The 16195-nt window shown below is 37.8% G+C and overlaps 3 protein-coding genes across 3 annotated transcripts; 2 read left to right on the top strand and 1 right to left on the bottom strand.

Moving 5' to 3' along the window:
- Positions 1-6163: 6163 nt before the first annotated feature.
- On the bottom strand, positions 6164-6901 carry LOC133723058 (uncharacterized). Its single transcript, XM_062149891.1, has one exon. The coding sequence runs from the start codon at positions 6899-6901 to the stop codon at positions 6164-6166; it is 738 nt and encodes a 245-aa protein (XP_062005875.1).
- Positions 6902-12729: 5828 nt separating this feature from the next.
- On the top strand, positions 12730-14157 carry LOC133723059 (uncharacterized). The gene is made up of 2 exons (XM_062149892.1): positions 12730-12915; positions 13762-14157. Exons 1-2 carry the CDS (start codon positions 12730-12732, stop codon positions 14155-14157), a joined length of 582 nt encoding a protein of 193 aa, XP_062005876.1.
- An 815-nt stretch (positions 14158-14972) lies between these two features.
- LOC133723808 (zinc finger BED domain-containing protein RICESLEEPER 1-like) lies at positions 14973-16187 on the top strand. Its single transcript, XM_062150673.1, has 2 exons — positions 14973-15885; positions 16014-16187. The coding sequence occupies exon 1, from the start codon at positions 15198-15200 to the stop codon at positions 15648-15650; it is 453 nt and encodes a 150-aa protein (XP_062006657.1). The 5' UTR covers positions 14973-15197; the 3' UTR covers positions 15651-15885; positions 16014-16187.
- The last annotated feature ends 8 nt before the right edge of the window (positions 16188-16195 follow it).

Consider the following 16195-nt stretch of genomic DNA (forward strand, 5'->3'; position numbering starts at 1 on the left):
AAAAATTTGGGATCAACAAAACAAGTATACTTTCAAAAATTAATTTCCTCATGTGCAATATATTGTATTCCATATTAAGCAATTTCTTTTCAGATATCAACTTCCCAATCAATTTAGATATCTAGGTTTTCAATCACCAGATTTTATGAGTTAAAATTACGATTTAAATACATTTTCTTTCCATTTTTGTGAATCCAATTTAATTTTTGACTTTTCAAATTAACTTGTTAATGTAAGGTAACTAATCTTCCATTAATTTTATTAAATTTATTTATTAAAAGATTTAAATATTACTTCAATTTACCAGATTTCATGGATTATAATTACGATATTAATATATATATATATATATACACACACCACATTAATTCTCCATCGAAAATATATAAATTTTTTGGAGAAAATGGTCGACTAAAACGAATATATATATATATATATATATATATATATATATATATATATATATATATATATATATATATAATAGTGGTGGTTTGGCTATTTTTAATTTCAGTTTACACTTTTATCTATTTATATTTTATTGACTTAATTTAATAATTATGTTATAAAAGGGTATTATAGACACTTCAAAATTTGGTGAAACCCTTTGACACCAAAAGAGGGCTTCCATTTATAGTAGTAGATATATATATATATATATATATATATATATATATATATATATATATATATATATATATTTTCGATGGAGAATTAATGTGGTGTGTGTGTGTGTGTGTGTATATATATATATATACCCATACTTTTTTTTGAATATGTATAATGAAAAAAAATCCAAAATAATGAAAAAGAAAGAAAGGAAAAAAAACCAAACAATATTTTTTTTAGAAGAAAGTCAAAATAATTTAGAGCCGTTATATATTCAACAACATATATATATATTCAGTTGGTGGTGATCGGCCGCTGGGTTTGGATCGGCGTTGATCATCAGTTGGTGGTGATCGGAATTCGTTGCAAGGGAGGCTTCGGCCTTTGGGGCAGCGTCAAGCTCGATCGAGGTCGCTGGTGGTGAGGAAGCGGTTGATCTAGTCGAGGCAAGGCGGCGGGTTCGGCGAGTTGGTGCACTTCTGATGTGGTGGGCCAAGGGTTGGCCGCCGGAGGACATGCCAGCGAAGGAGCAGCGGTGTAGAGCGGCTCCTCCTCTGTTTGCTTGGGGTTGGGCCTGGGTCTTTGGGCCTGGGATCAATCTTGGGCTGATAGGGCAGGGGCCTGGGCTCAATCTTGGGCTGATGGGCCTATTTGATTTTATTTCTGCAACAAGATTTATTTCTGCAAGACAAGACTGGACTTGGGCTTGGGCTCGGGTCCAGACAATTGGGGCCCTAATATATTAGGGTTTGAGCCTGTGTGAGGTTGGATTAACTTCTATGAGTCTTCTATGACGTTTCTAGTCTCTTGTTTGTACCACAATTGCGTGATTGGCAAGTGAGGGCTAGTTGAATGATTTCTTTCCGTAGGAGGCGAGGTTTTTTCATTCTTGTATAGGCTCGCTTAAATGTGAGCGACCCAGTGATCTTTAAAGGTTTGCTTTAGCTTAGGTAGGTTACTCCGGTTTTTACCGGATTTCTTATGTAAGTTTTGGTAGACTTCAGCCTATTTGCTGTTGATCTAATGAATTCAACTTCTATTTCAAAAAAAAAACATATATATATATTCACAAAAATATATAAATATAAATTTTTTTATACGAATTATATATATAATAAAAAAAGAAAAAGAAAAAAATAAAATAATATATTTTTTTCTAGAAGAAAACTAAAATAATTTAGAGCCATTAGATTTTGAAAGGATAAGATAGTCTTTTTATTCAAGAATGACATGACATGATTTGACAAATTAATGAGGTGTATAGGTGACATGGCTTGACACCTAGGATTGAGGCCACAAATCTTAGGCCTCATTGAGGCCCTATATCATTGCCCTTATATCGAATTTGTGTTCTCCGTTTGGACTTTGTGAATTCCTTGAAGTATTTAATTTTTAATCTTCACCATGCTTTATTTATTTTATGATTCCTTTCCGTAACTACATGAATGACCTAGGTTTTCTGTTTGTTCATGTCGTACAAATGTCTGCAAAGCATATGAACCATCTACTTTGCTGGAAGAAAAAGACTTCTGGAAGCACTCCATTTCCTGAAGCCTTTTGGTTGTACTTTAATACATGGATGCAGGACTACTTTAATACATGGATGCAGGCATTAAAATATATCTCTCTAAGCACCAACATTTCCTTAATGAAAACTCTTCCACAGTAGCAAACTAATGCATTTGGGAGACAAATATAAATTTCATTAAAAAACTAAAAAGAAGGAAAAGTGAAGTTGCAAATCGCAAGGTATCGAAAGGAGAATGAATAAAGCTCTACTTTGCCCAGAACAGGCCATTTTTCCGGTAGTCAATTCCAGTATAAGAGCAAGAATCAAAGCATGCTTCTTTTAATCACTATATGTATAAACCCAACGAAACACAAAATTCCTAAAACCCCTAATTTTCTCAACTCATCGAACCCAGAAATTGTGACACACAAAATGCAGATCCAACTTCAACAAAGCATAAAATGACGGCCCATTTCAGCTACAGGCACATTTACAATGCCACCACTGCACCAACCCGCAGCCGCATTGGCTTGAGACTGGCGCCACCACCAACTCCACAAATCCACAGCCATTTTGCAGGGAAAAGACTCCACCTCAAATTAATGTCTTACTTCTCTCTGTTTTTTTTTTTTTTTTTTATTACAAGGAAGCCCGAAGGCAGAGGACAGAAAAACCTAAAACACAATTAATCTTGGTTTAGACAAACCCAATAGATCAGCTTCCAGAAGAGGCACAACATTAGTAGGAGGAGAGCTAAAGAATCTGCATCCAGGCTCAAAACCATGCCCAATATTTGCTAACAAATTAGCCACTGTATTACATTCTCTGTAAACATGGGTAAGGGACGCATTCCAATCCCTACTCAAGAGTTCCTGACAACTTGCCACAATACTATAAAGAGGATGGAGATGAGCAATGGGAGAGAGAACCAACTTAACCGCAACAAGTGAATCCATTTCAATTTTCAATTGTCTACACTCATTCCGCCAAGCCATTTCCATTCCTTTAAGAAGCCCCCAAAGTTCAGCCTCAACAACTTGACCAATGCCCAATTTGATAGAAAACCCATTCATCCATTCCCCCTTATCATTTCGAAGGGCTCCTCCAGCACAAATAATCCCAGTATTTTTGTGTAAACTACCATCAACATTTAACTTAAACCAATCCTTAGGCGGAAAATGCCAACATAGCTGAGCCATTAGTCTAGGAGGTTTAGCATGTGTAATCATATTTGCTTCAAAATAATCTCTGGTAGATTGATGGATGATTACGCTAGGCCACACTGGAAATTTAAAAGTATGATCCAAGATGATGCTACACCTCCATTTCCAAATATACCAAAGCCCCATAGCAAAATAGCAACACCAAGGAACTTCGTATTGCATTCTCACAGAGGACTTTAAATTGATAAGCAACCAATCATTGAAAGGAAGAGCATAAGATGAGGAGAACTCACTTGTAGATTGGAGGGCAGGCCAAATCCTCATAGAAATATTGCAGTCTTTGAAGAGATGGTTCAAGGATTCAAGTGGGAAGCTGCATCTTGGACAACGGGTATCAGTAGCCAAACCTCTACGAACTCTGCCGGCATTTGTTAGCAATCTATCGTGCACAAGGGTCCATAAGAAGGTTTTCACCTTATGAGGGACTTGAAGCTTCCAAATAAAATTCCATGGCCATGGTTGATGTTCCAAATTCAAAAATAGAGAGTGATAAGCAGTTTTAACAGAAAAGTTACCATTCTGAGATAACCTCTAAATGATCGTGTCATCACCACTATGAATACCTCCTGCATGCATACTCAAAATTTTTAATTTCACATCCTCAGATAAAAATTCTTGCACCCGGTGTAAATCCCATCCACCACAGTAAACATCACACACTCTTAGCCCTTCGAGATTGGGAGGAATAGGCTTCAAAGCTATAGCAGCCAAAACGCCAAACCCTGTCCAATTATCATTCCAGAAGGAAATTTGCGTCCCAGATCCAATCCTTCATTTAGACCCCTGAGGGAGCAGTTGAGCTCCATAGAGGATGCCTTTCCATGTACTAGAACTAGAAGGAAAAGGTGATGTTAGCTTTCGCAAAATGCAATCATCTTTAAGGTATTTTTTATTCAAAGCCTGGGCCCACAACCCTTGTTCCTGTTGCAAAAGCCTCCATCCTATTTTGGCTAACACAGCCTGATTCATCATACATGTCTTCTTCAAACCCAAGCCACCATAACATTTAGGTTTACAGACTGTATCCCACTTCACAAGATGAATTTTTTTCTGTTCTTCAGTGTGCCCCCAGAGAAAGTTCCTGTTCAAACGATCAAGAGTATTACAAATGGACATAGGAAGTCTTACTGATTGCATAGTATAAACTGGTAGTCCAGCTGTAACCGATTGGATTAGGGTGTATCTCCCAGCCATCGAAAGGGTGTGGCTTTTCCAAGAAGTGAGTCTGAGTTGGACCTTCTCCACTAGGCCTTTATAAGTCTCAGGGGTAACTCTTGAGTGTAACAGGGGCACTCCAAGGTACTTCCCTAAGTTATCAGTTAAAGGAGAACCACAAATGTCTGATAATTGAGCAGCAAGACCTTCCTCAGTATTTGGAGAACAGAAAAAGGAGGATTTCTCAAAACTTACTTCTTGGCCTGAATTTAAGCAGAAGCAATCAATACAAGAACGCATTACCTCAGCTTGAGAAAGAGAAGCCTCTGCAAATAAGATCAAGTCATCCGCGAAGAAAAGATGGGAGACAACAGGGCCATTTCTAGAGATTTTCACCATTTTCCAAGTACCTTGTTCAACTTGAAAATTGATTAGATGCGAAAGGTTCTCCATACATAAGACAAACAGGTAAGGGGACAAAGGATCACCCTGCCTTAGCCCACTCTCTGGGCTGATATTTTCAGTGGCTTCGCCATTAATTATGACTCTGGAATTTACAGAGGTAAAACATTGAATCATCAGCTGTAATAATTTACCCCGAATACCCACTTCCCATAGCACACTTTTAATAAAATGCCACTGTAGCTTGTCATAAGCTTTAGCAAGATCAATCTTCCAAGCCATAAACCCAAGGTTCCCTCGGGAGTTTCGAAACTTATGCAAAAGCTCTTGAGCTACAATAATATTATCATTAATATTTCGGCCAGGAATAAAACTAACCTGATTAGGAGAGATTAGAGTACTCATCATGGGCCTTAATCTTTGCACAATGATCTCTGAGATCACTTTATACAAAGTGTTGCAAAGACTAATCGGTCGCATCTGCTTCATGGAGAGAGGGCTTGCCACTTTGGGAATTAAATCAATGAGAGTGTTATTCAGGTTCTCAGGGAGCTCACATTTGTCAAAGCACTCTTTAACCATCTTAATAATGTCATCTTTGCAAGTTGCCCAATGAGCCTGGAAGAACTTTGCAGGAATTCCATCTGGGCCTGGAGCTTTGAGCCCACCAGTGGAGAACATACTACTCTTTATTTCTAATTGAGAAACATCACGACTGAGGTCACCAAGATCGTTTGGATCAATTCTTGGGAACAAATTAGGAATAGCTTCACTTACTCCTAAAGTATTCTTTTCTCTGAATAATCCCTTGAAATAGCTCACAGCAATAGAATACAGATCATCTCTATCAGTCCTCCAAGTGCCATACTCATCTTCAAGCCCTTCAATTCTGTTTCTTCTTCTACGAATAATGGTGGACAGATGAAAGAATTTGGTGTTCTTATCCCCTTCTCTCAGCCATGTATTTCTCGATTTTTGTTTCCAGAAAATCTCTTCACTAGACAAAATCTCATGATATTCTTTAGTCAATTCCTTCTCCAAATTCACAAGAAAAGGAGGCTTTCTTTGGCAGAGGACCTTTTGAATACCTGCAAGACGAGCAATCAATCTTCTTTTTTTTCTAAAGATATTCCCAAAGACTTCCACATTCCATTTCTTAACTGCATCAGTAAACAAGACCATTTTGTAGGAGATAGAAACTTCCTCCATAGACCAATTTTGCTTTGCAAAGTCTCCAAACCCCGAATGATTCAGCCACATTGCCTCAAAAACGGAAAGGTTTGAGAGTTAGAGAAGGGGTTTGAGCTCTACTCAAACTGAGAAAAATAGGACAATGATCAAATTTAAGTCTTGCAACATGCTGAACAAACGCATCTGGGAACTCGTGTCTCCACGAAATATTACAAAGGCCTCTATCCAATCTCTCCAAAATCTCTTCCCCATTTCTGATAGCCTTCCAAGTAAAATCAGCACCAATGTAGCCCATATCAATCATGAAGTTTCTGTCAACCCAATTTGCAAAGCTACCCCCACCAAGTACAGCTCGTCCCCCTTGTTTATCCGCATTTGAAATTAACTCATTAAAATCACCAGCAATAAGCCAAGAGATAGTACAATGGGAGTTAAAATTATCCAAATAGGACCATAACTCTTCACGTAAAACAGGATCAGGACTCGCATAAACAGCAGTGAAGAACCATTGCTTATCCGAAGATTCAGTGACAAGAGAGGTAATAGACTGAAAATTACTATCCACCACATCAAGTTTCACATGGCTTTCATCCCATAAAAGCCAAAGACCACCAGAGAATCCATTAGCATCCTCAATAGAAAAAGACGAAAAGCCCAAAGATTTTGCAACCTTTGTAGCTTTGTCTCCACTAATTCGAGGCTCAGAAATCGCCAAGACATTAAATCTATATATTCTTCTCAAATCCTGAATAATATCAGGCAGTTTGGAGTCTGCAGCACCTCTTACATTCCAATATAAGATACTCGACATGATAACAAAGTTTTAAGAGAAAGAGAGCCAAGGGCATAACCCTATCCATGTGTAGTTATAGTTTCCTCCATGGAAGAAGAAACTACACCTACCATATCTGCCTTAGAATTACCATCTGTAGTAATAATATCTTTACTTACCCCAGATGAGCTAGCACACACCAATGGCGTTGTACCAACCATGAAAACCTTCTCATTCTTCCCCAATTGAGTACTCACAATATCATTTGGGTCAAGGGCCTTTGAGGGAGAAAAAGCAGATGAGTTAAGAGTCTGTGAAGCAACTTGTGGTTGAATAACAAAGGGTCTAACAGCAATTCCATTTGTTACATCTTTTAGGGCTTTCCTCTGTCGGGTAGGCTTCTTCAAAACTCTACCCTTAACCTGACTTGGATCAGCATCACTTGTTGCTCTCTCAGTAATAGGGGGAAAGGTAACCTGAGCAGCTTGTTCATCTGTAGCAGTTTTGCTTTTATTTTTTCCTCTGGAGTTGACTGATAGTTTCACATTCAACGTTGGCCGATTACTTTGCTCAATCTCAACAGAGCTTTTCTTCAAACTAGTTTTCCCTTAGACTGGTTTCCATGTCTTTGGAATGGCAAGGCTGCTTGTCGGTGCCACTAGTCCGGCTGAAGGGACAGATGATCCTTCAATGTCATTTGCAAGCACTTGGAACTAAGACCCTTGATTGTCAACCTTCCTACTTCCAGAGGACTCATTCTTCATATTATTCTTCTTTTTCTTATAGCTCACATCATTCCATGGCCCAAGGCCTACCACATTGGTACCATCTACACCTTTTACCATTTCTGTAATACTCTAATCCACCTGAGAATTGGAGATAGAAGCTGTTGTTTCCATGGACACAACATTCTCATCAGTAGCATTTTTGGTAGATATAACAGTGGCACTATCCTTCTCTTTGCTTTCTGGACAGTTTGCTTTTGTGTGCCCAACAATACCACAATTATAACAGAAAGTGGGCATACATTCATACTCTATTCTATACCAAGTGTTCTTCACCTGTAACTCAGCTCGCAAAGGTTTCGCTAAATCCAATTCAACACAAATTCGCGCATACTTACCTCTTGCTTGAGCAGCAGTATGCAGGTCCACTTTTACAGTCTCACCAAGGAGATTACCAATCTGAGTAAGAGAATCAAGCTTGAAATAACGGATATCCAGGCCAGCAATCCGCACCCAGACAGCTAGATGGGTAACACGATGGTTCGTCGAATCGAAATCAGACTTCCATTTTTGCAGTGCTACATATTGTCCCGCAATCATCAGTGGTCCACCTGTTAGCACAGATTCCACATATTGTCTTACTTCTCTCTGTTTCCTATTCACTTATGATACATCACACGACCACTTACTAATAGGCTTCCGTCTCGATTTGGGATAGGCTCACGTTTGTGGCTGGATGGTTTCCAAGACATACACGTGCCACACACACACAGTCAAAAACCTGAGCCAGAGTCACACTGCCAAAAAAGATAGAAGGAAATGGAAGACATCTGGTATAAAGAAAAGGTCCAAAATCAGGAGCGTATATTTTCTTAATAATCAAATGTATATGCTCATTAAGTGGTTGGCCTCTTCCTTACATGATAATGCCAGACTATAACATCATCATAATTCACTTGGGTTGTGCATACTTCAAAACTATTTAACTACTGAAAAAGGGTTTAAAGAAAATGAAATAACAGTTATCAAGCAAACAGCTCTAGCTCAAAAGGCGACTTATAAAAATTTATTCGATTATAATAGATAAAAATCAGACCACTCCCCTACATGAAGCATGAACTTGGCCACATCCTGAGGTCCTGGACTCAGTTTTCCTTCTTCCACTTGCATATTTATCCTTCTTCCACTTATTACCAGAAAATATAGGAGCCATACTACAATGCTATGATAACGATGCTCATATAGGCAGATCAATTTAATCTAATCTGAGTTTACTACCCGAACAAATTAAATGGTAACAGCATCTTGATACAAAAACAAAAAAAAAAACAAAAAACAAAATTCCAACACAGAGAATCCTGTATTACCAGAAATAAAACTGAAATTAGCAAGCAACTCACCTCAAACCAGTCCAATCAATTACTCATACCTCACACTCCAACGCACAAAAAAAAAAAAAAAAAAAACCTCAATGAGTTCAAAACCACGGGAAACAGAAGACAAAATCAAAACCAAACCCATAAAATGGACAAATCGGATATCGTCCAAGACAAACCCAAACCGGTTCATCCTTTTATCACTCAAAATCCAAACTAATAAAACTCAACCATTACACCACCAATTATGCGAAAGTTTTGTACCAATCTTTCTCTATCTCTGCAGCGAAACTTTTGTCCCAACCACTCTCTTCACTGATGTCTCTCTTATCTCTCTCTTTCTTCTACGCTGACTATCAGCATCCATAATTCGTGCATCAGTGACACAACCGTAACTGAAGAAAAAAACCGAGGGCCATGATGATTATAGCATGATGTCGAAACTTCCCCAAGGGAGAGAACTTCAGTAGTGGCAATACTTAGGGATCCAGTTGACCATTTTTTAGTTCTTATGAATTTTCGGACCTCTGTCGTTTTTCAAGTAATATACTTAGCTTTATCAATTCATATAAAATGACCAACATAGACACGAATGAAGAAAAAATAAACATTTTCCTGTACTTGTTCGACAAACAACTCAACGGATGTGTACTGTAAGACTCTTAAGTTATTAAGTTATTGAATCGAGCTCAATAGATATCATCTTTTTCTCAATTGATAGCATCGTCGGTGTTGAAGAGTATTCTTTATCTTCTATCAAACATACGTTTTTAATTTAAAAAGTCTACCGTAGCCTTATCAATGTATCTAATCATATTGCGGTATTAAAAAAAATTCAAAAATATTCTCTGATATAGGTTGAATGCAGTCTAGTGTTCACACAATATCCAATCTGAATTGTAGATATTTTATTTCAAGGTTCTTAACGATTAAGATGGAGCCCTACTTCAATTGAAAGAAAAAAGAAAAAAAAGGAATATCAAATCCTAATGACCTTCCCATGTTGCCCTTTTGGATTCTGGTATCGATTTGGGTAAAAATTGATAATGGAATATGTGAAATCTGGAGAGAGCAATTTTGTGACCAACACTTTTTGGCCGCGTTTGGTACATATGACAAGATTGGATTGGTTAACATGTCTAAATATGATTGGATTTCAATAGGTTAAGATAACCAATCCTAATCGTATCAGTTGTTTGCTGCAAAATTGGATAACAAACTGGACTGGATAGTGATAAAATTTAAAAAAATTAAAATTAGATAGAGATCGGCCACAGACATCACTGCCGGCAGTCCTAGTCGCCACTGTTATCGTCGGTCAACAACCCAGACCCATACAACTCTCTCTCTCTCTCTCTCTCTCTCTCTCTCTCTCTCTATTCTTAGAGAACATGCCCGCCATCACACTTGGCCTCCACAGCTCGCCGGTGCCTAACCATCGCTTTCGTTCATCGCCGCCCATCTCCATTCCACTTCAAGTCTGAGAACTTGAAGATCTATCCAGCTGGCACGACCCATCAAATAGATCAATATGAAGCTTCGACGGAATTGGATCTAGAGTAACGATTCACGTTGAGTGGTGAATCCAAACTCATCAGCTACACAAATTAGATGATTCCGATGATCGAAATAAGTTGCGTAACGGCGGTGGAATGCATCGGAGATTGGAGAAATCGGTGGAGAGCTACTAGAGAAGAAGAAGAAGAAGAATTCGAAGCCGAGGTTCAGTTTATCGTGGTTGATGCTAGAGATGCAGAATTGGAGGCTTTTTGGTTGGATAAATTATATATTACCTTTCTAACAGGATTGGTTATCCATACTTGATAAGATTTGAAAAATCTGGCAGCAAATTATCTCAGCTTCCAAACATGATTAGTTCCCAGATTATATTTAAATTTTCCTATCCAACCTCTATATCCGATGAAACAAACGCGGCCTTTATTCTAAAAAAATGGCAGCGGCTGTCGAAGAACCTATTATTCTACTAGCGCTAGCAACCACCAATATTTGAATAATAGCTTCAATGAACTCCGTTTTGAACCACATGTAGAAGAAGAGTGAAGATAATTAAAGAATTTTTATTCAAAGATCAATTGCAAGTAGCTATTTAGGATTGCTTGTGACTTTAAAAAAAAAAAAAAAACTGTTGCTACTGTGTTGTGAGAATAATCAGTTGTGAATTAAAACAGTTTCGTGTTTGGTAAATAATATTTTTAAAAGTGTTGTCAATACATAAAACAACTTCAGAGCGTGTTTTGATCTACAGCAGCTTCTAAAAACAACCTCTGGGCTGCTTTTAAAATATGCTGTCAGTGACATATAACTTTCAATTAAAGCTGCTTTTTATTTATTTACTTAACACAATAAAATCTAAAATTTTAAACAAAAGCTGATTTTTTTTAAAAGCGTTGTCAATACATAAAACAACTTTAGAGCGTGTTTTGATCCACAGCAGCTTCTAAAACCAACCTCTGGGCTGCTTTTAAAATATGCTGCCAGTGACATATAACTTTCAATTAAAGCTGCTTTTTATTTATTTACTTAACACAATAAAATCTTTTTTATTTATTTACTTAACACAATAAAATCTAAAATTTTAAACAAAAGATGATTTTTTTTAAAAGCGAAGCAATCCCAAACGGAATGCTTATTCTTAAAATATACAATTTGGTTACCAAGCTTTTCGGATTTGATTTACCGCAAGTCTGCAGTAGTGCCCTAAAAAACATAGATTCACCATACCAATATATCACATTATCACTCTCCTTAGGTAAGCTGAGCCGAAATATGGTCTATTGAACTTTTTGGTATTGAGGAGCTAAGTTTTCCTAGAATTTAGTACGGTTATATATAATTGATAAAAACAGCTAGTCCTAGACCTTAGGAAGATTCAAAAGTGATAACTATGGTTTTTTTTTTTTTTTTTTTTTTGGAAAATAAGTTCAATCATGGCAACTAGGGGTGGGCTCGCGAAACCGAAAACCGAAAAAAACCGCACCGATACCCGAACCGAAGCCGAAAAAAACCGCACCGAATAGCAAAAAACCGCACTGCACCGAATCTGGTCGATTCGGTTTTCAGTTTCGGGCCGGCCGAAACCGAACCGAAAAACCGAACTTCCCCCAGAAACGACGTCGTTTGTATATGTTGAATCGGAAACCCTAAAAACCTAAAAATCTCCCTAAGTCATTCCGCCTCTCTCTCGATAGTATCGACTCCTCTCTCTCTCTCTCTCAGTCTCAGACTCGTCCCGAACTCCCGATCGCGATTCGACCTCAGCCCCGACCCCGAGTCTCGACTCTCGACCTCTCCCTCTCTCTCTGAGACAGATCACGCTTCGACCTCAGTCCCCAGTCTCGGCCTCTCCCTCTCTCTCTGACCTCAGTCCCCAGTCGGTGGTCTCGTCTCCCTCGATACTTCGCCGGAAGTCGAAGCTCTCTCCGGTAAGCATATTGGTAATTCCCTTCTTTGTTGTGCGTTAATTTCACTTCAGTCTTTGATTGCTTTTCCTCTTCAGCAAAACCCCATCGATCTGGGCTTTTTGACGTCTCTGTGGATCGGAGCCCGGCGATAACCTCATCACGTTTTGCTGGTCGTCGTCTCCCTCACACCTTCGCCGGAACCGAAGCTTGGTTTCAGGTACACCTCTTTGATAACCGAAGCTTGCTCTCTGTTAAGCTAATTGATTAAGCTTGGTTTCAGGTGGTTTGTTTCAAGTTGATTAAGCTAATTGCATTCTCCCTGTCAAGAATCTCAAACTTTCAACATGCAAGTCATTATGCTTATACCTTTGACAAATTTGGGATATGGGTTTCAGGTATTCTGCATTTGTTTTGGCCGAGTAGTTCTAGACTTGAGATTGCTGAAAATGAAGAGGCAAATGGAGAAATATAAGTCATGTGGTACAAGTTCTGCCTCAGCCCCGAAGATTAAATCATCTTCATCATCTCAGGTAGCATTTTTTTGTTTAAAATCTGTAATCTATTTGTTGATGTGGATAATTGTACCCTAGTTTGTTGATGTGGAATTGTGGATAATCTGTAATCTGTTTGTTGATGTTAAAAGAAAAAGACGTGAAAATGAAAAACTTAAAGGAATTGTGGACTGAATATTTGTAGTTGACTATTGAGAACTGAATATTAGTTAAGGAGGTGGTTTAACAATAGGTAATCTGTTTGTTGATGTGGAATTGTGGATAATCTGTAATCTGTTTGTTGATGTGGAATTGTGGATAATCTGTAATTTGTTTGTTCATTAGAGAGATGTTGTAGAACTACTGATAATTTCAAAACAGTAAGCCTCATGAATTACTGTAACCTAAAAAATAAGTGACAAACCATCCTTGATCAAACAAAACATAAACAAAAAAGTAACAAACCATGCAGGGAAAAGCTAGCTTGTAATGATAGTGCAGTGATATTATCTTCATGATATGTATATTCACTAGTTGTAATGATATTTACTTTTAAATTGTATATTCACTAGTTGAGATATATTCACTGTGCAGTAAATTGTATATTCACTAGTTGTAATGATTCATAGTGCAGTAAATTGTATATTCACTAGTTGTAATGATTCATTATTGATCCATACCTGCAGTTTATGTTTTTTGTTGATTATTCCAATTTCCTGTATTTTGTTTTTGTTTGCAGTATGAGTTTTGTGCTTAAAAACTGCAGTTTCTGTTTTTTGTCTCTTATTCTGTATTTTGTTTATGTTTGCAGTTTCTGTTTTTTTTTTTTTGTTATTGCAGTTTTTGTTTTTTGTTTCTTATTGCAGTTTCTGTTCTGTTTTGCAGATCAACGCTATTGTTGGTGAATCTACAACACCAATACCTCCCCATGAAGGAATTTCTACTGCAACTCCGGAAGTTCAAGGAACTCAAGGAAGTGAAGCAATCGAGCTTCAAGATGATGGAAGTGTGGAAAGCATCCTTGAGGCGTTGAAACGGAAAGAAAGGTCAGATATTTGGAATCATTTTGAGAGGGATGTGGTGGATGGTAGAATTAAGGGTAAATGTAATTATTGTGGAAAAGATTACTATGCCGATCCTAGGAAGAATGGTACAACCTCCCTTAATAATCATATGGACAAGTGTTCAAAGTATCCCCCTAATATTGAGATGATGAAAGCTAAAAGGCAAAAGATTTTCTCTTTTAAAAAACTAACTACTGAGTTGTGTTGTGTACTGTAGAATGCACTCAAGAAGAGCTATCTATGTTATGTGTGGAGTACGTTATATTAGATGAGCTACCATTTTCTCATGTGGAGGGAGAGGGGTTTAGGCCTTTTATGGGTAGAGCTCTTCCTTATTGGAGAATTCCTTCCCGTAAGACAATAGCAAAAGATGTCCTTAAGCTTTATTTGGGGGAAAAGAAAAAATTGATGGATCAATTGAGTAGATATAGGTTGTCTCTTACAATCGATACTTGGACTTCTATTCAAAACATTAATTATATGGTCCTCACTGCTCATTTTATTGATGATAATTGGGTGTTGCATAAGAGAATTTTGAATTTTTGTGTGATTCCAAGTCATAAGGGAGAGGCTATAGCTAAGCTATTAGAGGATTGTTTGTTGGAATGGGGTATAGACAAGATTCTTACAGTCACCGTTGATAATGCTTCGTCAAATGATGTTGCATTGAAGGAGTTGAGTAAGAGGATAGGTGATTGGGGTGTCCCTAATGCACTTTTGCATGGAGGGAAGAATTTGCAAATGAGGTGTGTCGCCCATATTCTTAACTTGATTGTCAATGATGGGTTGAGTGTGATGAAGATATTCATTGGTGCCATTCGCAATGCGGTGAGGTATGTTAGATCCTCCCCACAAAGGCTTGATCTTTTTAAGGGATGTGTTGAAATGGTGAAACTAGAGTGCAAAGGGCTTGTGATTTTGGATGTCCCTACTAGGTGGAATTCCACATTCTTGATGTTGGAACGAGCTTTGACCTTCGAAAAAGCTTTTGATAGAATGGTGGAAGAAGATGCGGGTAATTTTTGTGCATGACTTGAAGGTGCCAAGGGTGAAAAGCCAAAAGAAGGGCCACCGGCAAGTGTTGATTGGCAATATGGGGAGCAATTTGTTGATTTCTTGAGACCATTTTATGAAATCACTTTGAAGGTATGTTGTTCTAATTCTCCTACCGTTCATAGTACTTTTGGTGATATACTCTCTATTTATGGTCTCTTGCAAGAACAAAAGAATCCATGTTTGTCTGAGATTGCATCACCCATGCAAGACAAGTTTCTCAAGTATTGGGGTAGCTTTGATAAGTTGAATCATTATCTATTCATTGCTATTGTTCTTGATCCACGTCATAAACTTGAGAAAGTTGTTGACTATTTTGAGATTCTTGATTATGGGGATATGGATGAAAAGGTGGAAGCTAACACAAAGAGTGTGAAGGATCTTTTGTATGACCTTTACAAGGTGTATAAGGAAGAGGGAAGGGAAAGTGGTGTTAGTGAGGTTGGTGGTTCTCAAGTATCAAGTGAGGCTCAATCTAGTTCAACTAAGGGTCTAACGGAGTTAGAAAAGAGATTGAAAGAGAATGAGCAAAGGAGAAGAGCAAAGAAAGCCGAGATCGTAAACAACGATGTGGATAGATATCTTAGAGATCCTATTGAAGGAGATGGTGAAGGCTTTGACTTGTTGAATTGGTGGAGGGTGAATGGAGTTTGCTAATATCCTATATTGGCCCGCATTGCAAAGGATGTTCTAGCTATTCCGGTGTCAACCATAGCTTCGGAATCTTCCTTTAGCACGAGTGGGAGGATTATTGATCCATACCATAGCTCCCTAAGTCCTAGAATGGTGGAGGCTTTGATATGCACACAAAATTGGCTTAGGAGTGAAAATGTGTATCTACATCATATGCCTACTGTTGAAGAGATGGAGTTGTGTGAAGAAGCAGAAAGAGGTAATAGTTTCTATTTTCTTAGTTAAAAGTTTTTTGGGTTAATGAAGTTGTAATATTTATGTTATATATGATTGTATGTATTTCTTTTCTAATGTTGTTTTTTTTATTATTCTCTTATATTAATGTAGAGATGCTTAAGATGCCATGTGGAGCTGCAGTGGGGAGTAGTCGGAGCGGAATGTTACCTCCAAAGTCGAAGGCTTCATCTTTCCGAGCTTGAGATCATGTCATTGCTCTCCTTCATATGTAGATGTTGGTTCATTCTTTTTGTGATGTTTAATCATTTAGTGAACTTACACATTATATTAAT

The sequence above is a fragment of the Rosa rugosa genome, chromosome 7, assembly GCF_958449725.1.
Source record: "Rosa rugosa chromosome 7, drRosRugo1.1, whole genome shotgun sequence".
NCBI classification, from domain to species: Eukaryota; Viridiplantae; Streptophyta; class Magnoliopsida; order Rosales; family Rosaceae; genus Rosa; species Rosa rugosa.